Source organism: Dasypus novemcinctus, chromosome 1 (genome assembly GCF_030445035.2).
Source record: "Dasypus novemcinctus isolate mDasNov1 chromosome 1, mDasNov1.1.hap2, whole genome shotgun sequence".
Classification (NCBI taxonomy): domain Eukaryota; kingdom Metazoa; phylum Chordata; class Mammalia; order Cingulata; family Dasypodidae; genus Dasypus; species Dasypus novemcinctus.
This window is the reverse complement of record NC_080673.1, coordinates 156,613,108-156,638,211: the sequence shown is the minus strand read 5'-3', so window position 1 is coordinate 156,638,211 and position 25,104 is coordinate 156,613,108. Positions and strand designations below refer to the sequence as shown.

Below are 25,104 nucleotides of genomic sequence, written 5' to 3'. Positions count from 1 at the left end.
CCCCATGTAGAGGAGAACCACACATAAGGAGTGCACCCCGCAAGGAGAGCCGCCCAGCGCGAAAGAAAACTCAACCTGCCCAGAAGTGGCACTGCACACACGGAGAGTAGACGCAGCAAGATGATGCAACAAAAAGAGATACAGATTCCCAGTGCCGCTGGCAAGAATAAAAGTGGACACAGAAGAACACACAGCAAATGGACACAGAGAACAGACAACTGGGCTGGGGAGGGGAGAGAAATAAATAAAAATAAATCTTAAAAAAAAAAAAAAAAGAAACTAAACAAAATTTATTACAGTTAGATGGATGTGGGAGTAAGCCACAAAGCAGCAGCAGTTACAATGACACATCAGAAATTTCAAACAAGGTTAGATTATAAATCTCTAGCCCAGTATTCTGGCTCTGATAGTAGCAACAAGGGAGACAGTCTAGGAGAGAAGAGTGATCGTCCTCCATGATGCTGACTTTAAAGGTTATTTCAAAATCTCTTATACCCATGAATATGCAAATATCCATCTTACACCTGTCTGTGTGACTCAGGGCATACATGTCATGATGTAACTACTCATGTGTAAAGAGAATGACAATGTAGCCAGGCTAATTAAAGGCAAGGAAATTAATGAATTTCCTTTAAAGACAGTATAGAGGTCAACAAATTTACAATGCATCTTTGCTTTTCTGTTTGTTTACTTTGTTTTTAAGTAAACAAGATTTAGACATCACAATTCCAAATTACAGGAGTAGGGGACAAAACAGAACAGACCTTAGGATACTCCTTTCTGCTGAAGTAAAAATTAATTAGTAAATGAATACAATAGGGGAAACAAGTAGCATAAATAGCAAAGCAAAACTGTCGCTCACTGTTCAGTGATATTGCTCCTTCACTAGGCTCCCCACCACTGCCCACTGCAAATGCAGTTTCATTTTGGTAGGGCATAGGGGATGGGATAGGGGAGATTACCTGAGTTCTCTCTCCAACATCTACAAAGAGGTGGGAGGAGTACGAGTGGATTTTAATAGTATTTGTTTACTGCTTTCTTGAGGAATAAAGTTATAAAGAACTCCAAACCTCCTTTTCCTAGCTAATGCTGACATGAATCTTTAAAACTCTGATATCTAATTCTCAGCAAAATTTAAGAGACAGAGTAGAGTGGGAAGGGATTGAAGTTATCTCAAGGTGCAAAGTTTCAAAGTAAACTCCTTTCTCTCCTACTCCTAAAAGGAGACAAATACAATATTATCTCTCCTTGCAATCTGCAAGAGTTGAGAATTAAGATGGTGAATGGGCGTGTGAAAAGCTAGGTGTTTCCAAGAAGGGAAAAGAAAGGAGTAGTCTATTAACTGTTTAGTTATTATGAATATAATGTAAGTCTTATTGATAAGTGCCCCAATAAACTAATAAACAATCTTTCAATACAGTCAAGTATCACTCTTTTATTACGGTCATTGTTCTTGGTGTTTCCATCTAGGGTTAAGAGTTGGCAAAGTATGGTCCAAGGGATAGGCCTAGCTGGGTACCTGTTTTTAGTAATTGTACTGTAACACAGTTATGCCCATTCTTTTACCTATTGTCTATGCCTGTTTTGTACTACAATGGCAGAGACAATTAGTTGCCACGGAGACCTAAGGCGGCAAAGCCCCAAACATTTACCATCTGGTCCTTCACAGAAAAAAGTGTGTAATCCCTGATTTAGGAAATCCCTAACTATATCAACAAGCAGTTTTTCAATGGGCCATCACTTCCACTTAGAATTAGTTTTGGAAGCTAGTGTTTTCGTTTGGTTGTAATGTTATTCCTCATTTTAAAGAACTATGGCATACGTAATAGAGGAAATAGACAAAAACCTGAACTCTACAGGCTCTGCAACAGAAGAAAAAGAAACAATGAGAACTGTTCACCATCCTAGATGCTAAAGAAATGACTGAAGGAGGAAACACAATAATTAATTGGCTAACTGGGCATCATCATACACTGTAATGCTCATACATGAAGGAATAACATGTTATACAAATCCCAAGTAATCTGATTTAAGATTTATCTCATTTAAGAACTATCACCAGGAAGCAGATGTGGCTCAAGCAACTGGGCTCCCATCTACCATACAGGAGGTCCAGGGTTTGATACCCAGGGCCTCCTGGTGAAGACAAGATGGCCCATGTGGTGAGCTGGCCCATGCGGAGTGCTGGCCCGTGCAGAACGCTGCCCTGCGCAGGAGTGCTGGCCTAGGTGGAGAGCTGACACCGCAAGATGACGCACCAAAAAGAGACAAAGAGGAGAGACAATAATAGACGCAGCAGGCCAGGGAGCTGAGGTGGCATGTGAGAATGAACACCTCTCCCACTCTGGAAGGTCCCAGGATCGGTTCCCAGAGGTGCCTAGTGAGAATACAAGCAGACACAGAAGAACACACAGCAAATAGACACAGAGAGCAGACAATGGAGGGAGGGGGGAGAAATAAATAAAATAAATCTTTGAAAAAAAAAAAGAACTACCACATAGTAAGGTTTGACAGAGATCTCAGTATATGTTAAAGGAACTGGAAAAATGGGATTTGTAGAGGAATCCAGAAGAGCTTCAGAAGTTCAAATAGAGCGGGGAGAACATGTTTAAGAAAAAACAGAAGACAAAATGGGAGTTTAGAAAGTAAATCAAATAAAGAATTTTTCTTTTAAACTTTATTACTACTTTTTTTTAGTAATAGCAGTAACAGTGGTATGCTAGAAATTTAAGGGAACAGAAAGATAAAGCTCTGCATAGGAAACAGTAATTCTCATTTACCTTGCTAACAATTCAATGAGGTCAGTTCTGCTCATACCATCAGGAATCAGCCTTGGAATAGCAGCAATACAAGTTCTAAACAAATCAATTTTGGGTTTCCTTTCCCCCCTGAAAAATATAACATAACAATAGTTGGAAAAATAATTACAGAAAATATGACTCACCCCACACAAAAAAAGTTTAAGATATTTAATATAAAAACAGCTCATACAAATACACTAGAAAATTACATAAAAACAGACAAATGGATACAGAAATCACTTAAGGGAAAAATAAAGCTAGCAAATTAAAAGATTTTCAATAATTATAAAAAGTAGCATAGCTGTTATTACATATTATTAATATTGAATAATGATTTAAATTATTTAAACATTTATAATAAAATAATCTAATAAGTAGTATATAAAAATAATGTTATTAAATAACCAAATATTGGTTATTATTTTGGTCCTACAAAATTAACAAGAAAAAAATTTTCACTTAATATCCTATACTACCAATGGTCTTAGAAAACACTCATACATCACTGTTGGTAGTGTTTGTTATTGTCTTTTTTTAAATTCAGGATACACACCCACATAAGCACACACATATCCATTTAAAATTTTCATGTAATATGCCAATTTAATTCCACTATAATTTCTTCCAGTTGTTCAATGATTCTATTTATTTATTTTGAATGCTTATCCACTTTTAAAAAATGGTTTTTATGTTGGTTTTATTTCAAGGTGCAGCTTTTAATTACTTTCTTTTTTCCAAAACACTATTCCAGTTGGCTCAATAAAAGAATCTTTATGTAGAAAAGAATTTGGATATTTTTAGTGTTTGGGGTCTGTAGCCTATACAGTACAGATGGACTGGGCTACCAACTTTTACAGATTTTATATGTTGTCAGTTCTCATTTTGCACAGTACCAATAGGCACAGATTTCAGTTATCACAATTTAGTTAAATAACATCAGGCCCCCTCAGTGGGGTTCAAATTTGTTACTACATATTAGTTATAAGTAATTGCTGTTATCTCTCAGTTCTCAAATCAGCACATAAACAAAAGCTGCACATCATGATCAACCACCTTAATACTTTTTTCAAAGTCTGCCAGTGACTGGTCACTGGGCATCTGTCAGTCAGTTCACGCACAGACAACAAAGTCTGTATTTTTGGTGTCTCATTGTCTCTTAGTAATAAATCTGTGCACCATTTTACAAAAATAGATACCTACAGGTATCAACAAAGATGAAAGTACATCAAAGAAATGAAAAGGGGGTATCACTGGAAATGAAATTTGAGTCAAACATAAATGAGGTTACAGAAGAAAGTGCTGACTTGGGAATGCTGACGTTACCCCCATTTGAGACTGTAGATATGTAGCCAGAGGAACACAAATGAGGAAAGTGGCTGTGAGGAACAGGATGAAGAAGTCCCAGATGAAGTAATCCAGGCAGCAGAACTTCACATTGAAGAAATTCTCAGAGATTTTGGCATATACTAGTATGTAATAACTGGATATTAAATAAATGTAAAATCAAATATCCAACTTGGTACTTCAAGACCTATAATGCAGATGGCAGTATCTAAAACAATGTTCTCCCTTACACAACACAAAGTTACTTCCTAGCAAATAAAAGAAGGTTGCCATAAAATACACCCTCCTGACGAGAAAGTCTCCCATGATAAGGAAAAAGAGGCTGGGATGAAAAGCCTGGCAAACAGTGATAGGGCTAAGGGTAGGGTAAGGTGGGATGAGGTACTGTTTCTATATCTTCCTTCTTATCCCTAGTTCCTAGGAGACAAAAATATCCAAGTTCATGTTTCCAGGTTTGCTTTTATCAGGTTTGTTTATCAGGGCTCTGGGAATAAAAGTAATTAACATACTAAACCAATATGTCCACACATACACCTGGGGTAACTCGGATTTAACCAGAATGACTTTTATGCTCTATTCTAGCTTGCTAGTCCTTTATGAAGAATAAAAGTATGTAGAAAGAATTACTGTATTAAAAACAACAGCAGATGGTATTATGAGAGAACTCCAAAGAGAAAGTAGTTACAGTAAGGAAACAGGTAAACAAGTATCAATTATCTATATTCTTGTATTAAAACAAAAATAGTAATAAAGACAAAATAATTTATTACATACGTAATCATATCTTCGGGTTCCTTATTAGACATCTGCACACTGGTCATACACATTGGTCTCCCAACTTCTTTGTCCAAATGTCTGAGAATGCTATCTAATGCTTTTCTCACTTGAGGATAATAAACTGACATTCCTGGGGGGGGGGGGGACAAAAACTCATCAGTATAAATTTTCAGGGATTAAATGAAGACACTTCCAGTCACTTTCTCTAATAAAAGCTATCAATCTTTAAATGACATTAGATTTTGTTTCCAGGAAATAAGGAATTTCAGCTGTGATGATATATTCTTCTCCCTGATGATCAGCTTCAGTATACTGGAGAAATTAAGAAAAATGTATGCAGGTGACAAAAATTAGTTTGAAAGAGAAACAAAATGCAGTGAATCGTTTCAATTGAGGAAATAAAGATTTAACCAGAAGATGCCCAATAGGAAGACTTAACAGATATCATTTTAAAATGTATTCGTTTTGTATCACTAAATATGCTGAAATAACCATATTATATTAGCAAATACATACATTATAGATATGATCATAAACTTTTTACAAAACAATATTAAAATGTATTACAAAGCAATTTATTATTCCAATTAACACTAACCTATGACTTTTGCTTCTTCATCTGTCAAGGTCTTATTGAGAAAAATTTTCTTCACGCGAAGTGTGTTTCCTGAGGGAAGAATAACTCCTGTTGTTGGCATGGGCGGCTCACCATCTTTCTGCTGCAAGCTGTCTGCTATTACAAGGAAGACTCTGAGGCCTATGTTCATTCTCTTCAGAGAGAAAAGTTTTGAAATGAAGAAATCAGAGTGTCATAAATTGTCTTTGTTTCATACAGAAAACATCTCATCAAATAACACTAAGGAAGACAGAGGGAAAACTAATCTTTCTGTCCAACTTTTTAAATTAGTGCAGGCATTAGAGTTTGTTTTAATACCAAATTCCCACATACACCACCCATTCACTTCTCAGGTCAACTGACTCTCCTTTTCTCTACAAAGCTTATTTCAAACCTCTTCCTTCCTTCCTCAGCCCTACTATACTCCTTCTGCTTCCCTACTCCCAACCCCAACCGAAGCAAATGAATTGTCTCCCACTTCACAGAAAGAAAAAGAAAATAAACTTTCCTCAATCTCTCATTACAAAACACACCAATCTACCCATACCTGCACCTCTTTTTCTTTTCCTTTGCTCTTGTTATATTTGGGGGGCATAATGGTTTTTCTAGGTGTTAGAATCCTATCTGCTCTTGCTTTTCAGCTACATTCCACTACGAGTTATCCCTTCCCTTTCTTGTATCTTCAACAATACACTATTAATTAAATTCATTCCACTTCTCTTCTTCAATTATCTTAATGGAATAAACCCTCTCCCTAATATTTCCCTGAAAGCAACTCCCACTCATCACTGACCATATTGTTCAATACAGTGGACACTTTCTCAGTATCCTGTCTGACCTTTCTGGAGCATAGGACACTGTCAAGTATCCCTCATCTCTTGAAACACTCCCTTACTTGATATTTCTATGTCACTGCCGGCTGTGCCATTTCTGCCACCCTTTCATATTTAGCCTTCTTTACCTAGAAATGAAATGTTAGACTGCTTAAAGACTAGATCCTTAACTACCTTCTCATATCATAATATATTCTCTCCCTCTGCAACTTCATATACTTATATAGCTTCAGTTACCATTCATACCAGATCACTAAGCTTGACCTCTCACCTGAACTCAGACCCTCAAACTCACTTGATATCTATACTTGGATGTCAAAAAGATGCCTCAAATAAGACATGTTCAAACTAAATGCATGATCTTCTCCCCCAAACTTGATCCTTTTCAATGTTTCTTTTCTAGTGAATGATCTCTCCATGTGGGCACCACTACTGTCCTCGTCCAAGCTGCTGTGCTCTCTGACCTAGACCAACATTCACTCTTAAAGAAAGGTATGTGCATCCCAGCGGGCATATGCAAGACAGTTCACAGGATACAGAAAGAAAATGAAACTTTTAATTTTATATATTTTTGTTATCTAAAAAATTAAGACTTTATGCTTTACTAATCTTTCCATATGCAGTATAGTAGGGTTGACAGTGGTGCTCTCACTTATTCATTCTTTCAGTGCATTATAATTTGCATGTATTTGATTAAATGGATTAATGGATAATTTTACCTGGCTTTAGCTAAACTAGCTCTCACAAGCTTGAAAAGATTCCTGAAAAGAAAATGGAGATTGAGGATAATCCTAATAAAGTAAGCCTAAATGAAAAACAACAACAAAAAAAACAGACCTACTTTTCCTACTGCTAATATAAACATTTCAGTCAGGAAAAAATCTACTTTCAGAAATAAACTTGTGCAATAGAGATTATTTTTGAAAACTGATGTTCAAGAAAATGTCTCTTTTTATGTGATTTTTGTTGCTGAAAACCATGTTAAATATGTTATCTCTAAAAACACTCATACCTGTCTACTTAAAAAATCTGGAAATAAGTATTAACCTATTTAAGAATCTTGTAAAAGAAAAGCTTTAATAGCTTTCCAATGCATTTGATAACTATATAAATATATCTTAGGTCTAGTTATGAGCGGAACCAGCAAAGTAATTTGAAAGAAATGTGAAAAAAAAAAACCCAGCACCTGGGAAACGGATTTGCCCAGTGGTTAGGGTGTCCTTCTACCACATGGGAGGTCCGCAGTTCAAACCCCGGGCCTCCTTGACCCGTGTGCAGCTGGCCCATGCGCAGTACTGATGTGCGCAAGGAGTGCCCTGCCACGCAGGGTGTCCCCCGCGTAGGGGAGCCCCACGCGCAAGGAGTGCGCCCCATAAGGAGAGCCGCCCAGCGTGGAAGAAAGTGCAGCCTGCCCAGGAATGGCACCGCATACACAGAGAGCTGACACACGAGATGATGCAACAAAAAGAAACACAGATTCCCGTGCCACTGACAACAACAGAAGCGGACAAAGAAACAAGATGCAGCAAATAGACACAGAGAACAGACAACTGGGGTCGGGGAGGGCAGGGGAGAGAAATAAATAAATAAATAAATCTTTTTTAAAAACACAAAAAACCAGCACCTATTTTGCCTTTTTTTAACATTCTCAAATGTGACTAGATTCCAATAGGCAGTTTGTAAAATATTTTCAAAAATCTGAAAATTTAATGTCAAAAGAGTATATTAGAGTTTACTAGTGAATAATGGGGGTTAGAGAACATTTATTGACACTATTTTATTTTTAATTGTAAATTCCATATGAGAATAAGGATTTTGTCTGCTTTATCTCCACTACTTAAAACAGTGCCTGGCACATTTCACATGATCGATATAAGTTGAATACATGATAATTATTAAGGAACACTTCGCATATAAATAATCTGAGGTAAAAACGACTTGCATTCTTAAGTCAGCTGAGCTGACTAAACTGGAAAACTTACTCTCAATTATTTTCTCCCATGCTTTCCACTACCGTTAAAACTTTTAGCCAAACAACATAAAGTTTAAATAATTTAGGCCTGATCACAATTGTAGTTAGAAACAGCGCTGGGATTTGAACCCAAGAGTTGTGATAGCAGAATCAGTACCCACCCCCCACAAAAAAATCAAGATACGGTGTACGATATTACTACATCATAATTTTTTTTACCTCTGGATTAATGGTGAAAGTTTTGGCAGATTTTCCAACACTGAGAAGATCAAATATTATTTCTTTCATTGCAAAATCCAAACGTTCCTAGAAAAAAAATCAATAAATCCTTGTAACTTGATACACATACATATGTGCACACACATATATAACTAGATATTAGGTATCATGCTAAGATTATACAGAGAAAGGCAACAACACAGGTTCTTGCCCTTAGGAAGTTCCTAAATTTAGTTGAAAGAAAGGAAAATAAACATGTATTAAGGTTAAAACTATGAATATAAATATGCAACTTAATTATCAAATACCTAGGAGTTATTAATTGCCTTAGTCCAATACTCCACCAGAACTATAAAATGCCTCTCAGATTTCAGTTAATCTTGTCAACTAACTTTCTTTTTTCTTGGAGATTTCTTTCCCTCAGCCCTATTCTTCCTGTCCCAATATGGACTCACGGCTCTACAGGCCTGCTACTGTCTTGAGACTTCTTTCAACATCATCTGGGAAAGTCTTCAACTTCTCCTGTATTGGATGATTTCTTTTTCCCAGGACCCCATGCCATCCTCTATCTTGGTTTATACTTCCTTATTTTAGAGAATCACATCATGAGAAAGGGTTTAGGTAAAGTAAAATATTTCCTAGCTTACATGACTAAGGATAAAACTCTCAGACTTGATAGTCTGGCGGGCTACAGAATGCTAGGTATGAACTCCCTTTCCCTCAAAACTTTGAAGATGAGGTTCTCCCTTGTTTACCAGGTTCCAGTTTTGCTCTTAAGAAATCATTCTGATTTCCAATTCAACTTGACTTCCCCACTCCTATCACCACACTGATCTTAATTCTCAGTGTTCTGAAAATTCATGACAGGCATTGGTGTGAAACTTCTTTCATTTGCTGTATTGGGAGTGTGGGGTTATCCTTTCTAGAAATTCTTGCCTTTATTTCTCAGAAATATTTTTCAAAAAGTTATTTATCTTATTTCCTCCCAATTTTTTTTCTTTTTTCTCCCTTATTTTCCCTATTATTCTTTTTTCCTAGAAGATTTGGTCTACTCATCATCCAATCTAATTCTTTCAATGAATTTAAAATTTCTATCTCTCAAATTATAAGATTTTTTTAGTTTTCTGAATGTTCCTTTCTTTTTCTTTATTATAAAAGTTGTGAGTTTACAGAACAATCATGTATAAAACATGGGATTCCCATATACCACCCTACTACCAACACCTTAAATTGGTATGGAACATTTGTTACAACTGATAGGGCATTTTCATAACTGCACCATTAGCTATAGTCCATAAAAACTTACAGTTCAGTTTGTATAGTGTTTTAATTCCATGGATTTTTTTTTTCTAATATTGTTTCTATAACCATACAATCTAATGTATACCCTTTAATCACATTCAGGTACACATTTCAGTGCTGTTACCTGCATTCACAACGTTGTGCTACCATCACCATATCTACTACCCAAACATTTCATTCATTCCAAATAGGAACCCTGTACTTTAATCTGTAACTTCCTACTCCCTATCCCAACCCTAAACCTTAGTAGCCTATATACTAGATTCTGACTCTTAGGAGTTTGCTCATTCTAATTGTTTCAAATTAGTAGTAGTTTAGGAAAACAGAAAACAAAAGAGTGGGTGCAATCCTGGGAGGAATCAAAAGGGAGAGGAGATGCAACCTAATGGCAAAAGTTTTAGGGTAACAGCATTATCCTAAATTGATTCCGTTTTCAAATCAGAAATGCTTCTCCAGGGCTGTGACCAAACCTTGGATTTCTCATTCAACACTCTTAGTTTAATCCCTTTTAATGCATCTTCCATGACTAGAGGCTAGAAAACTACAAATTATGTTTACCAGACTCCCTAACAATGGTAGGGTTGCAGCTGTGAGTAGATCCTGGCAAGTGGTATGCTCACGAGTCTTTTAGATCTGGTGTATGTGAGAAGGCAGGCAGGGAGGAAGGGATCTGTTTTCCTGGTGTCTGGAGTGGGGGGGTGGGGGACAGACACAAAAGAAGTAGCATGATTGTGATGCCACCTATAGTGACTTCCTTATTTGCCATCTTTTAATTGTGGCAAAGGCAGCAGCTTCCTTGAAAGCCCAATTAATAGATTACATGAGAATCTATTTCTTCAGCCCTTCCAGAGTTTGTGAGCTATCTATATCCCTTAAATCCAGCTGGGTTTAAACGGGCTATAGTGGATTCTATTATCTATGCCTAAAAGCCCAGATTAATATAGATTAGGAAAGAATTTTTCTAAGAAATCTTGAAATACTGAGGAAGTAACCAGTCAACAGACTGGCAATAGGATTATGAAACTCTTTCTTCACCCTTCCCAAAGTAGAAATGCTTCCATCTGAGGGTCTCCTTTCTTCTCCAATTGTGTAGATGAATGAATTATACCATTTTATAAAAATATATATATAGATCATTAGCATACTTTATTCTTTACCTTTCTAGCATACTTTAACTTTTCCTTATTCAAGAAACATGTTACCAAGTTCTTAGATGTTAACAAATTTTAAGACTCCAACTTATCACAATGAACCATTTTATAATTTACGTGTATATATGTATTATTGGGTGAAACACTTACCTGAGCAATGAACTGAATAATCTTCACAAATATATTGAGAGGTGTATCACGAGGAACCACACTACGTGAACCTTTTGGAAAAAGTGCTGACACTATACTCATAAGACGACTACAGAAGAAAAAAGATTTAGTTATAATGAGATAATGAAATTTACAGTATTTTAGGGAAAAAAAAATTCTTCCTATTCTTCTTAGTATGTCTAAACTAGTTCTCCTTAACAAAAAGAGAATATACACTTTCTCAAGAGATTTATAACCTTAACTAAAATTCCATTAGCAGGACAGTAATTAAAAAGATTTTTTGTAAATATGCTTCAAAACAAAAGCACTCACCTTTGAGTTACAGTGTTGCTTTCACATTTTATTCTAATTACATAAACCCACAATAATCTGTACAAGGATTCCAGTGCAACTCGAGACATTTTAGGATCTTTATTCTGTTTAAAAACAAAAAAGAAAAAAAATAACTTATTTATTAAAATATTTACAATCATTTAAGATCAAATACATTTTCTGCCAACAACTAAACACCTTTGCTCGTTTCGTATTCAAACTAAAACAGGCTTAAATATGTGCCTATGTATTTGTTATATGGTAAGAATAGATAGCTCAAACTAAACCTTAAATAAGTTTTTTTTCTCAAAACAAAATACTGAAAAATCAGCATTAATGTTTCCAAGAACTCCAAAATAACCAACATCTATTTTATTTAATGGTAAATGTTTCACATGACAATACTGACACTGATGAAGAAAGAAGGATTATTCATCTTTAGAGTAATTCATTTGCATTTATGAAATAATGCAGAATATTATTGCTTGTATACCCTTACAAGAGGGGATATGACAGTGGGGATAAGAGCATGGACTCTGGAATTAGGATTAGCTGAGATCAAATTCAAGGGCCATCCTTGGGCATTGCTAAATCATTCTGTATCAAAATTCTACATCTCTAAAATGTAGATAATAAAGTACCTACTTCATAAATTAAAGAAGTTAACATGTGGAAAGCACTTGGAACAGTACTTGGCATAATATGTTAAATGTTCAGTAAGTATTATGTGGTAAACCTTTAATTTTTTTTTCTTTTTTTATTAAGTGGGTCATTGGATCATGCTTTTTCTTTTTTTTTCCTTATTAGAGAAGTTTTGGGCTTACAGAAAAATGATGCATAAAATATAGTATTCCCATATACCACCCCACTAGTAACACCTTGCTTTGGAGCGGAACATTTGTTACAACTGATATTAGCCACTTATATAACTGCACTATTAATTAAAGCCCATGGTATAACTCAGGGTGCACTATTTGTGCTGTGCAGTTTAATGGATTTTTTAAAAAATTCATTCTGTTACTTTATTTTTTTAAGATTTATTATTTTTCATTTATTTCTCTCCCCTTACCCCCACCCCCAGTTGTCTGCTCCCTGTGTCCATTCACTCTGTGTTCTTCTGCTTCTATCCTTATCATTGGCACCAGGAATCTGTGTTTCTTTTTGTTGTTGTTGCATCATCGTGTCAGCTCTCCATGTGTGCAGTGCCATTCTTGGGCAGGCTGCACTTTCTTTCGCGCTGGGCAGCTCTCCTCACAGGGCACACTCCTTGTGCGTGGGGCGCCCCTACGTGGGGGACAGCCCTGTGTGGCAGGGCACTCCCTTGCATGCATCAGCACTGCGCATGGGCCAGCTTCACACGGGTCAAGGAGGCCCGGGGTTTGAACCGCGTACCTCCCATGTGGTAGGCGGACGCCCTATCCATTGGGCCAAGTCCACTTCCCATCATTACAATCTAAAATTTCCCCTTTTAATCACATTCAAAGATACATTTCAGTGTTGCCAATTATGTCCACAATGCTGCGCTACCAATATGAGCATCTATTACCAAAACATGTCCACCATTCCATAAAGGAACAAAAATATGGAACACTTCACAAATTTGCATGTCATCCTTATGTAGGGTCCATACTAATTGTTCTGATTTTAGTGTATATGCTGCATAAGGGAGCACTAAAACCTTTAATTTTGACTGAGAATCAAATCACAATTTGATCAGCAAACCTTTTCTTCATTCTGTTATAAAAAATAAAGTTCTCAAATGGTCAGTTATATAATGAGATTTTATAGTGAATTCTGAAAATGTAACTAATATCATCTGTATTTGGAGAGGCTCTTTATACATGTTAATTGGTTGTAGGATGGTATTGGTTGCTGTATATATACATTTTTCCTTTGGTTTGAGGGATTTGTTGTTAGAATACAATTATTTTATATATAGATGCTAACGTAAGGATATTTTAAAATATAAATTTTTAATGTTTTCTTAAGATGCAGAATGATGGAATCTATTACATGTAATTAAAAGCAATGCAAAAAGATAACAACTGAGGATGGTTTTAAAAAAGACATGACCACTAGAAAATGTAAGGGGTATATTTTGTACATCTTTCTATATGAAGGTTTAATATAGAAATTACTAAACAATTTTGTTTAATTTAAATTTAATGCAAATTTGAATGAGTATCCTCTGTAACTTTCTTTTCCTATTGCTCTTTTTTCAACATGCCTGCTGAATAAATCTAAAGTTAAGGCTGTCTGGTTTTAGAGGAGCAGAGATTTACAAATGGAATGACTTGAACCACATTAAGTCACCTATTGTTATTATCTGAATATCCAACTTCGCTACTACTACTAGTAGTAGTACTCCTACTACCTAGCAGGCTCTAAGTGTCAACATCAACCCTTCCTCCCCTTCCCAGATCTACAAGGACCCCAAACTTCAATATGCTTCCTAAGTAGGCCCCTTGTGTCTCCAAGGTTAAACTGAACAAAACACAAAGATTCCATTTTAAAAAGTAGCTAAAACACATTTGGCTAAAAATAATTTGTTATTTTAATACTTTAAGAATGAAGTCAACATAAATTCTGATTTTAAAGAACACCAGATTTATGTGAAATTATAGTGAGTTATTATTAGTAGGCTACAAGACACTATAATGAATCATAGACTTATCTCTTCCGTGATACTATTAGTCACGAACGAAAATATTTTTTTTTAAAGTCAACACTTAAAAATTGCCATTTGTCAAAAGGGTTTGCTAATATATTTTAAAGAATACTGTATGGTATGTAGTAATCTCTAAGGCAACCTGAATAAATAGGGACTACTAATGTAACAATCAAGCTTTCTTTGGTCATATTTTTAAGAAAGCATAACTTTTTTTTCTACCATTTAAATCCAATGATATCATTGTCTGAATTCAATTAGTTATATGTACACTCCAAGAAATACTTTTACTTTCTTATTATATTTTCCAACTATTAGTAAAAAATATGTATTAAAATATTTCAGTCCTATTCCACATAAAAATCATTCTCATATAAATGGTTAAATATAAAATTATTTGGACTATCTTATTTTAAGTGATAAGGTATCTGGCATGAAAAAATCTGATTTTCAAACTTTCCAGAATGGACTGCTAAATTTATAGAGCAGACTAATTTTATACTGTGCAATGCTAAAACAACATGAAAAGTGATAAAAAATAATTTTTTCAGCCCCACCAATGCTGTTATATATGTACAAATAATAAAAACATCCTCAATTTATCTAAACATTAAATAAAGATATATAATTCCCTAAATTCAACCTTGGTCTAATTTGAATAATCTGAGTTAATTATATTAATTTGGAAATTCAATGATATTAATATAAAATAAACTGATATGTAAGTCACATAGGTCTTTGGCAACAAATCATTTTAATGTGTTTCTTTTAGTTCTACTGTGGACTAAAAATATTTTTTTAAAACCCAAACAATAGGATAAAAGTTTTAAACACTCATTTACCAAAATCATATTAAATTCTTATCTACTATTACCCTCATTTAACCAAAAAATGTTTGTAAATTTTTCATTTTCAGTAGCTAGGTAATATAAATTAAATGGAACATTTTAAAATTGAGAATTTGGTGAAAATCAGCATTTGGTATCACTTTTATCTCTGAAATCCATCTTCCTGGGGCCACATTAATATTACAGCCTCTGAAGATTGTTCCTGTGTGTACTACTGTTTTTAACAATACTCAAAGCAGGTCTGAATACATTAGACAGGCAATGCAACAATGGGTAAAGGAAAAAAAAAGCCACACAAAGGAAATAAAGCAATATTTCACGTTGTAACATCAACACAACTCACCTGGAGTGTTTCTATTTGTTTTCTGATACTGTTGTTAGATGGCATCTAAATAAAGCAATGTGAGACAGCAAACATAAACATGAGATGCAGCACATGCATGTTAGATGAAAATAAGCACAAAACAAGACAGCTCTTCACCAAGGTCTCTATTTAGAAGAAATTTCAAATTTCCAAGATAGTGGCCAGAAATACTAAGAAAAAAAAGATTCCACAATTTGGCACTACTGGATACATCTACTATACTCATTAAGACATAACATGCTACGAGAAACCTGTAAAAACTTTAGCATTTCCTCTCAAAGAACTGCATTTGGCTCAAACAACTTCAATTTTTTAAAAAAAACGCACACACTGAAGAAAACAATTTCCAAGCTACTTAATGTGATATCTACTCTTATTATTCCACTCTACCTTTTAGTTTTTGATCAGAAAATTTATAATCACTTTTTACATAAGCACCTCGACTAACATAAAGATATTAGGACAGGAAAGTACTGAATTTTTTGGTGCAAAAAGAAAAGATTTAACATTTCCAGTAAAAATAAAGTTAAGTTCTCTCACATAAACTATTTATGGGCACACAGGAATAAAACCCATTTTTCATGGTCACCATTGCTATGATAATTAAAAAACAAGCAAATACACAACTATGCAATACCTTAAAGGTATCCTAAGAATAATTCAAAGTTATTTTTATAACTATACAGAATAATGCCTTTTTTTTTAAGGTCCTGAGGCTGGAGATTGAACTTGGGACCTCATATGTGGGAAGCCGGCATTCAAGCACTGAGCCACATCAGCTCCCCTGAGTTGGTTTTGTTTGTTTGCTTGTTGTTTTGGTTTTTTGCTTGCTTGTTTGTTGTTTTTAGGAGGTTCTGGGAACCGAACCTGGAACCTCCCAGTAGGGAATCAGGTGCTCAACTGCTTGAGCGATATCCACTTCCCTAAAGCCTTTTAATATCCCAGAATTATGGCCAAAATGGTTTCTTAAAATATTCAGTACAGCAACACTCCTCATAGTACATTCAATGGTAAAATGGTGAACCAGAAAGATCAAGAGTTATGAAATTGGATGAATCTGGATGAAATCCTACATCTGTTGGTTCCCTAAGCATGGGAGTCCCTAAGCACTTATTTATTTTCTTTCAAACTCAAACATAGTGAGAATTAAATGATACTGTATTTAGAGAGTCTAGCATGAAGCAAATATTAATAAAAATAAGTTTTAAGATGTAGTGGACCTAATAAATAGAAAACTATTTTACATGTTTTTGAAATCAAGAGATTACATGAATCTCAAAACAAAATCAATGTAGATAAGGCCTTAATCTTGGATCAATTTTTCCTATGTTTAAAACAAATACATTCTAACTGCTATAACTGATAACCAGCATAGTTTTTCCTTGAATACTCAAATCCTTACCTCAACTATGCCAAGCAGCCACAGTATTGAGAACTTAACAAACAGAAGCCAATGCATAAAATTTCTGCTGAATAGAGCCTTAATGTATGTTAAGGGTTATTGGCCAAGACAACCATTTTCAAAATATTCATGCTAAGTGGCTCTTATCTCCTTTAGACTGGCAGATTAACATAGCCATATATGAAAATGGCCAATATGACAGAAATATTTAACAGGAGGTAAGGGTTCAAAAGAAAACACAGCATTTTAAATGAAAGCCTTAAGACAAAAAAAAAAAGTTAAGGTACTGCGAAAGTATTGCAAATATGTTAGGTGGAAAAGTATAAATATAAAAAAATTCAAACAAGCAACAGAGAAGTATGAATTGTCATGAAACAAAGCAACCTTCCAGAAGCACTTAAATGCATGTCCTAAAATATTCTATTGAAAGTTTTTAAGTCATACTACCCACAAATTAGTTATCTCCCTAGAAGTAACTATGTTCGAATTATCAAAATAAAGACAGAAACAACTAAAATGTTATGGATTAAATAAAACTTATTTTCTAGTTGCATTACATAGAGTTTAATCAGCTTGATTTGGTCCTGGGACTCTTCATAAATAAAGCAAAGAAGGTATACCAATTCAAATGGGAACAGCATTAATGTATATCAAGAAGGAAAAGAGCCAAAAATTTTATTGTCATATTTTCCATATAATTTGCCAACAAACTAAAGCATTTTTGGAAATGATACATACAAGCATGAAAAAGATAGTTAGGATAATGCTGTCCAGTGAATTATCCCTAAGTGGGTAAAAGAAGAGTCAGTCCTATTTCTCTACAATGTCCCAGTGAGCTGCATGGTCAGAGATAAGGTCTTTAATCTCTGTGCCTTGCTTTCATTATCTTCATTGTATAAAGTTTTTAGTTTGAACCCAAATTTAGAGGAAAAACAGGAAATGAAACATCATGTTCCCCAGTGTGCCTGTAACCTATAAGCAAATATTCAAATAGACATCTACTTGTATATTAAAACAGAATTCAAATGGCATGCAGGTAGGAAATAGTCACACCTTCTATGTTAGACATTAACTGGGTTCCTCTTAAAGAAGAAAAGAGGATCCTGCTAGCAGAGCATCCTGGGAAAATGACGATCCTTTCAATACTAAGAGAAACTGAACATAGATGTGCCAAATAGCCCTTGATTCAAATGTGAACTGTTTCAGGAACTTTTATATCTATGTGGATTCAGTGCCACATTTTTGGATTTGGCTGGGCACACTTACATTAAATGTGCTTTTACTGATATTTTATTATCAAAGATTTTTTTTTCATATTGCTCCAACCTGGCATTACTGACTTCTCTCAGAACACAAAATAAGTATCCAGAAGGTTTTGTAAGGTAAATTAATACTTTGGAATTCTAAAGGAATTTACTTAATATATATTCTTAGAGCTAAGATAATATAAACAATAATAATAAAGTGCACAATTTTGCATTCATTAAAAAAAAAACCTAAATTTCCAATCATAAGTTTGTGTCTATACATGATTATCTATAGAAGGTATGTAGTATGTACAAGAAAAGGACTGTGGCTAAGTATTACTATCCAAATGTACCAATAGCACTGAAAGTTCCATGAACCTACATAAATGGATATACCACAGTCAGTGTTTGCTGGTCAAATATGAGACTGTCTTACCTTTAAATGTGACAAACAGTTCTGTAGGAAAATATGCCAGTTATTTAAAAAAAACTGTTTCTGACTGACACATAAAAGGCAGGTAATTAGTGGATATAAAGCCTATAGGAGACAGGGAAAAGAGAGCATTAATGTTCATCACAGAAAAGTAATGGACTTGCAGATTATGTTTCAATAATGCAGTTTTCCCAATTGTAATTAAAAAAAAAAATACAATCTCATAGAATACACTAACAAAGAGTGACAGAGTGCAAATTTTCTGTAAGAACAATTCCTTGATTTAGAACATGTTATTTCTTCTCCCTGGATCAATTACTTCCTCATCTAGTATGGTGGGTATGAACACAGGTCCTGGGATCAGAGGACAGTCTGCATTAAAGTCTCAGCTTTCTATTTTCCAGCAGTATGACAGAAAAGATAGGTTAAGTTCTCTAAGCCCCACTTTCCTAACAAGTAAGGTGGAGGAAAATCATCAACATATGTCCTATAGGGTTTTGTGAGGCTTAAAGGCAAAAAATGCAAAGTGCTTAGCTCAATGTGTGGCACAATCAACGTTTGTTATTATACATCTAGTTATGTGGTCAAATATTTGTTCAGTTTTTCAAACTTCCTCTAAGCTGCATAAAAATCTACAGGTAAATCCTTCAAAAATTATGTGAAGCTGGGCGGTTAAGTAAAAAAAATTCTGATACCTTTAGAATATAATTTATCATAACATAGAATAAAGGAATTTGTGAATTAATATAAGACCACATTCAACTTTGTGCATAGTCTAATACATAATTTAAGGTGCCTGTCAAAACAGAGAAATAACTAAGAATGAAGTTTGAATAACCTATCAAATGCAGAACTAATAAAATTAAGACTAGGTAATTTTAAAGAGCAGGAGTAAAACACATGTAAAATTTGCAATTGTATTACTTTAGATATTTTACAATTTCAGTTTTTACAATCCTCTTAAATCTCCACTGAATTCATGAATCAATTACTAAAAGTCCTGATTAAACATATAAAGGGTTTGAAGTGTATCTCAATACCAAGGAATGCTTCTTTCTGGAGCTCAGTTCAAAAGTAGTCTGATAAAGCATCTCCACAAAATTTTTCAAACAAGGAACATTCACTTCATTTTTAACAGCCTAGGTAAAAAGATCATGCAAAAAGAAAGAACAGTTAAAAACTTTAGTTTAACTATACAAAGGATTACAAGAGTTCTCTGTCAGGTTTTGAATTAGTTAATAATTCACAGACTATCCCAATATAATGTGCCAAATGACCAAATGCTAAGTCAATAAGATAGAGCTTGCTCCTGGCCTCAGAAAACAAGTAGAAAATACAGGTAAGTGAATAGGCACTGATGACGTAGAATAATAGATACCGTAAAAGAAAATTCTCTCTGTGCTCCTGGAGTACTCGGAAGAGGACCCTATGGAAAACTTTCTCAAAGAAGTACACCTACGCTTACCTAAAATATTGTGAGTTTCCCATTTAGTCTCTCTGGGCTCCTCAACGACTACTCTGGCCCTGTACACAAGGTTCTAGCCACACCAGCTTCCTCATGGCTCTGGAACACACTAAGTATGCTCCTGCCTCAGGACTTCTGCCTTTGCTCCTTTGTCCAAGAAGCTCTCTCCCTGTAATAGCATACCCATACAGCCTTATTCCCTCACTTCTTTCATTTTTGTTCAAATGTCAACATCTCAGTGAAGGCTTTCCTAATCAATCAACTTAAAGTTTCAACTTCTCTTCCCTGCTTTACTTTTCTCCACAGCATGTGCCATGATCTGACATACTAGGCTACTGTCTGTTCTCTGTGCTAGAAGTAAGCTCTAGAAAGGTGGAGGTCTGTCCTATCATCTTCATTGCACAGACGAGGACCTGATAACACAGAAAACTCAATAAGGATAATGAGTGAATAAGCAAAGGCCAGCCAGGCAAAGCAGGAAGGAAGGTTATCAGAGAGTCAAAGATGTTCCCAGCAGAAGGAGATGCCTGTGCAAAGGCTTAGACATAAGAGCAAACATGGTATAAATAAGAAATTAGGACAATACGGTGATAATGGACCACTGCCAAGGGGCTTTCTTCCTACAATCTGTTCTTTCAAAACTACAACCTAATTCCAGTTAGATATCTGGCAAAAACATATTTCCAGACAATGAGGCAAGCACAAATTGAAATCTGTAATGGACAATTTTTGTGATTCACAACCATTTCTAAGAAAAAGACTCAATGTACACGTACTAATGATAACAGATCAGGAAAAGAATACAAAATATCAGAAATACTGAAGAGATGACATCACTACAGAAGCCAGCGATATTTAAAAGAAAATAAGGACATATCATGAACAATTTTATGCCAATTAATTCAATAACTTAAATGAAATTAACAAATTCCTAGAAAGATACTAAAGCTCTCACAAGAAAAAATAGATAGCCTGGAGAGATCTATGTCATTTGAAGGAAATGATTTGATAATTAAAAACCATCCCACAAAGAAAATTTCAGGCCAGGTAGCTCTCTGGATAATTCTACCCAACCCCTAAGAAAGATATAAAGCAAATTATGGAAAACTCTTTCAATATTACTTTGATACTAAAATCAAATAATGAGAAAACTTCCAGGGAAGATGGTGAGTAGGGAGCTCCAGGACTCAATCCTTCCACCAAAACAACGACTACTGGAATCGAAACTCTATAGAGGCCAGAAGTACACTGTATGCACCAAGAGAACAGCCTTATTGCTGATAAAACGTTTTAATAGTCTGGATAGAAGATCAAACCAGCCACAACAGTCCCTAAACCAAAACCTAATCCAGAGTAAGATCCTGGCTCTCTTCAGTTCTATGAAGGCTGAGAAAGGTAAGGAAGCTGCAAAAGAAAAATTAGAAGCTAGCAGGTCGGTTCATGAGGTTTAAGGAAAGAAGCTATCTCCCTAACACAAAAGTGCAAGGTAAAGCGGCAAGTGCTGATGTAGAAGCTGTAGTAAGTTATCCAGAAGACCTAGATAAGATAATGGATGAAGGTGGCTACACTAAACAAAAGATTTTCAATGGAGATGAAACAGCCTTCTATTGGAAGAAGATACCAACTAGGACTTTAAGTAGCTAAAAAGGAGAAGTCAATGCCTAGCTTCAAAGTTTCAAAGGACAGGTTAACTCTCCTGGATGGGACTAATGCTGCTGGTAATCTAAGTTGGAGCCAATGCTAATTTATAATTCGAAAACTCCTTGGGCAAATCTACTCTGCTTGTGCTCTACAAAAGGAACAACAAAGTCTGGATGCTATAAACACACCTGTTTATAGCATGCTTTACTAAATATTTTAAGTCCACTGTTGAGACCTTTGCATCAGAAAAAAGAATCCTTTCAAAATAAAAATTGCTCATTGACAATGTACATCGTCACCCAAGAGAAGTACAATGAGATTTATGTTGTTTTCATGCTTGCTAACACAATATCCATTTTGCAGTCCATGGATCAAGGAGGAATTTTGACTTGCAAATCTTATTATTTAAGAAATACATTTCATAAGGCTACCACTGCCATAGATAATGATTCTTCTGATGAATCTGGGCAGTCAGTTGAAAGCCTCTGAAAAGGATGCACCATTCTAGATGCCATTAAGAACATTCATGATTCACCGGAGGAGGTCAAAAGATCAACATTGAGAACAAGAAAAAGAGTTCAGCTGGGACCAAATATCGAAGCCAATATTATGGGACTAAAATTAAAAATTAAAAAATTTTTAAAAAAAGATCAACATTAACAGGAGTTTGGAAGAAGTTGATTTCAACTCTTAAGGATAACTTTGAGGGCTTTGTTCAAGACTTCAATGGAGAAAGTAACAATAGATATGGTGCAAATTGCAAGAGAATTAGAATTAGGAGTGGAGCCTGAAGATGTAATTCAATTGCTGCAATGTCAGGATAAAATTTTTAATGGATATGAAACTGCTTCTTATGGATGAGCTAAGAAGGTGGTTTCTTGAGAAGGAATCTACTGCTGGTGAAGATGCTGTGAACACTGTTGAAGTGAAAACAAGGGATTACATAAACTTAGTTAATAAAGTAGCAGCAGGATTTAAGAAGATTGACTCCAATTTGAAAGAAGTTTTACTGTGGGTAAAATGCTGCCAAACAGCATCGCATGCTACAGAGAAATTTTTCGTGAAAGGAAGAGTCAATTGATGCAGCCAACTTTGCTGTAGTCTTATTTTAAGGCATGGCCACAGCCATCCAACCTTCAGCAACCATCACCCTGATCGATCAGTAGCCAGTAGCATCAAGGCAAGACACTCCACTAGCAAAAAGATTACAACTTGCAGAAGGCTCAGATGACGGCTAGCATTTTTTAGCAATAGAATATTTTTAATTAAGTTTGTACATTGTTCTGGGTTTTTTTTTTTTTAGACATAATGCTATTGCACACTTAGACTACAGTATAGTGTAAACATAACTTTTATACTCCCTGGGCAACCAAAAAATTTGTGTGACTTGCTTTATTGCAATATTTACTTTACTGCAGTGGTCTGGTACCAAACCTGCAATTTCCTGCAAGGTATGCCTGTACGTTCTATTGAGCTACTGGAGGTAAATAATGCCGCTGGGTTGCAAGTACTTTTTCCTCCCAACATTTCCCAAATCTTAAGGACTTGGGGTTGTTCTTTTACTTAAAAGACTGATGGACTGAATTTCACTCTGCTGTTTGTCTAATAACCATTTTCTCCAAACCATGTTACTTTAAAAATTTCCACTTAATTCAGTTGTGTATTTGGCAACTTCCTCAATGAAAAAAGTATTTTTAAATATAATATAAAAATAAAAATATACTTACAGCAGCTACAGGGATAAGAATCTCCACAAATAAACCAGCAAGTGCATGTTTTATATCTTTATCTTTTACTTCTAAGAAATACTGAGCACATTCCTTGAGGGGGAAAAAGAATAGATTAGATTAACAAAAGAAGACAAATTAAAGAATCTGTAATATCACAATAGTTTTGTAAACATTCTGCTCCTTTACCAAAAGACTAAGGTTAAACCATCTTCAAATCAAAAAAAAAAAAAAAAAAAGTTAATTCACATTCATGGCAATTTAACACTTGGAATGAGAAATCAATGATGCTATTAATTTATATAATTTTCTTTTAAAGAGAATACATGTATGTTTCTTTTATAGAGTCATGAACAGCAAGAACAATTACTATTACATTAAGTCTGTGTATTGCAATTGAGAAGGTATATCACCTGCATAAACTGAAATGATGCTTCAAAATCTTCTACAGGATACATTTTCACTCGGAAAAATTTCATTCCCATTATTAAGCTGATGACACTTTGTACCACATGTGGGCTTTGTTCCTTTTGTCTTAGTTCTTTTAATTCTGTCACAAACTTCTTCCTCACAGCCTGAAATCTTCAAAGTACATGGATATGTAATTTGATTTCAGTTAAAAACATTAATTTCCCACATGATATTTAAGGTTGAAATCACTAGATATTTTTACCTAAGTATCATCTCTTTTCTCTGCTCTCAACAAAATTACAAGAAAAACTTACAGAGGACAATAAAATTGTTTGTTATTCAAAAGTTGCTGTGTGTCTATTTTTAAACAAAAAGTTCCTTAAGGAGAAATCATAGGATTTCCTTATTCTTATAATATCATCAATATAGCACCATTATCATTTAATAATTAATCATAATTATGATTGAAGCTTGCAGAATACAATCCTATTTTGCATGAAAGTATAATTTAGCACTCACAAAAAGTCTTTATGAAGTAGATAAATATATTTCCATTGAAATAATATTAGAATCCAAAGTGTTTGCTTTTATTAAATTTCTCATAAAAATTATAAGTCACTACAATCTAAGAAAATGCACAGAAAAGATTTTAATATACCTCCCAGCTTTCTCCCATGTCTTCACCCCTTTCCTGTCTCCACTTCATCCCACCACCTGCCCTCTCTAAAGATGGTGCAATCAGCCTAACCCAGGGTGCATCCTCCTACATTTCCCCCAACTTCATTTTATGTATGGGTAGAAAACACCTCAATATTCCTCTAAGTGCTATTTCTCATACAACTAGATTAATGAAGCTAATAATTGTTTCATAAGTTTATTGGCTGCTTGGACTAAATATCCTTATCATCTAGAATTGATTGGACTTAGTCATGATGTAGGGTTCTTTTGGATTCACCTTTGCTGATGCGTTTTAGAATTCCTGTATTTATATTTCTGAGATAGGAATTCAGTTTTGATAAAATAAAAATATGAAAATGAACATCTGTGCCATAAAAATATACAGAGTTGTTCATATTTTTGTCCATGTTTTTGGTCTATTATTCCTGAGTTAAGGATTCTTCTTTGAAACTTGTTTTAAATCGAAGTTTATCATTCATACATAAATATTCATAAACAGTGAGTATATAGTAAAAGTTGTGAACTTATAAAACCAACATACTTATCATCAACCGGGCTCACATGCATTACCTCACTACCAACACCTTGCAGTGCTGTGGAACAATTGTTACAAACCATGAAAGAGCATGGTCAAAAGATTACTACTAAGTATAGACAAGATCTTAGATTTGTTGTATTTTTCCCCCAACCTACCCAGTTAATGACCCTGTATTAGCATTATA

The 25,104-nt window shown here is 34.7% G+C and overlaps 1 protein-coding gene and 1 pseudogene across 6 annotated transcripts in view; both read right to left on the bottom strand.

Annotated features, from left to right (window-relative positions):
• The window catches only part of FRYL (FRY like transcription coactivator), a 252,518-nt gene that overhangs the window by 90,220 nt on the left and 137,194 nt on the right, over window positions 1-25,104 (bottom strand). For 4 of the 6 annotated variants that reach the window (XM_071216578.1, XM_071216579.1, XM_071216583.1 and 1 more), the window contains 10 exons: window positions 23,707-23,875; window positions 23,294-23,386; window positions 19,501-19,599; window positions 18,464-18,565; window positions 11,499-11,602; window positions 11,166-11,274; window positions 8,563-8,649; window positions 5,521-5,692; window positions 4,920-5,052; window positions 2,781-2,888 (listed from right to left, as the gene is read on the bottom strand). In XM_071216578.1, coding sequence (XP_071072679.1) covers window positions 2,781-2,888; window positions 4,920-5,052; window positions 5,521-5,692; window positions 8,563-8,649; window positions 11,166-11,274; window positions 11,499-11,602; window positions 18,464-18,565; window positions 19,501-19,599; window positions 23,294-23,386; window positions 23,707-23,875 — 1,176 coding nt within the window. Of the gene's footprint in view, window positions 1-2,780; window positions 2,889-4,919; window positions 5,053-5,520; window positions 5,693-8,562; window positions 8,650-11,165; window positions 11,275-11,498; window positions 11,603-15,357; window positions 15,403-18,463; window positions 18,566-19,500; window positions 19,600-23,293; window positions 23,387-23,706; window positions 23,876-25,104 lie in introns of all 6 variants that reach the window. The other 2 variants (XM_058298947.1, XM_058298937.1) reach the window with 1 other exon arrangement.
• LOC111766882 (U6 spliceosomal RNA) lies at window positions 13,075-13,170 on the bottom strand (annotated as a pseudogene).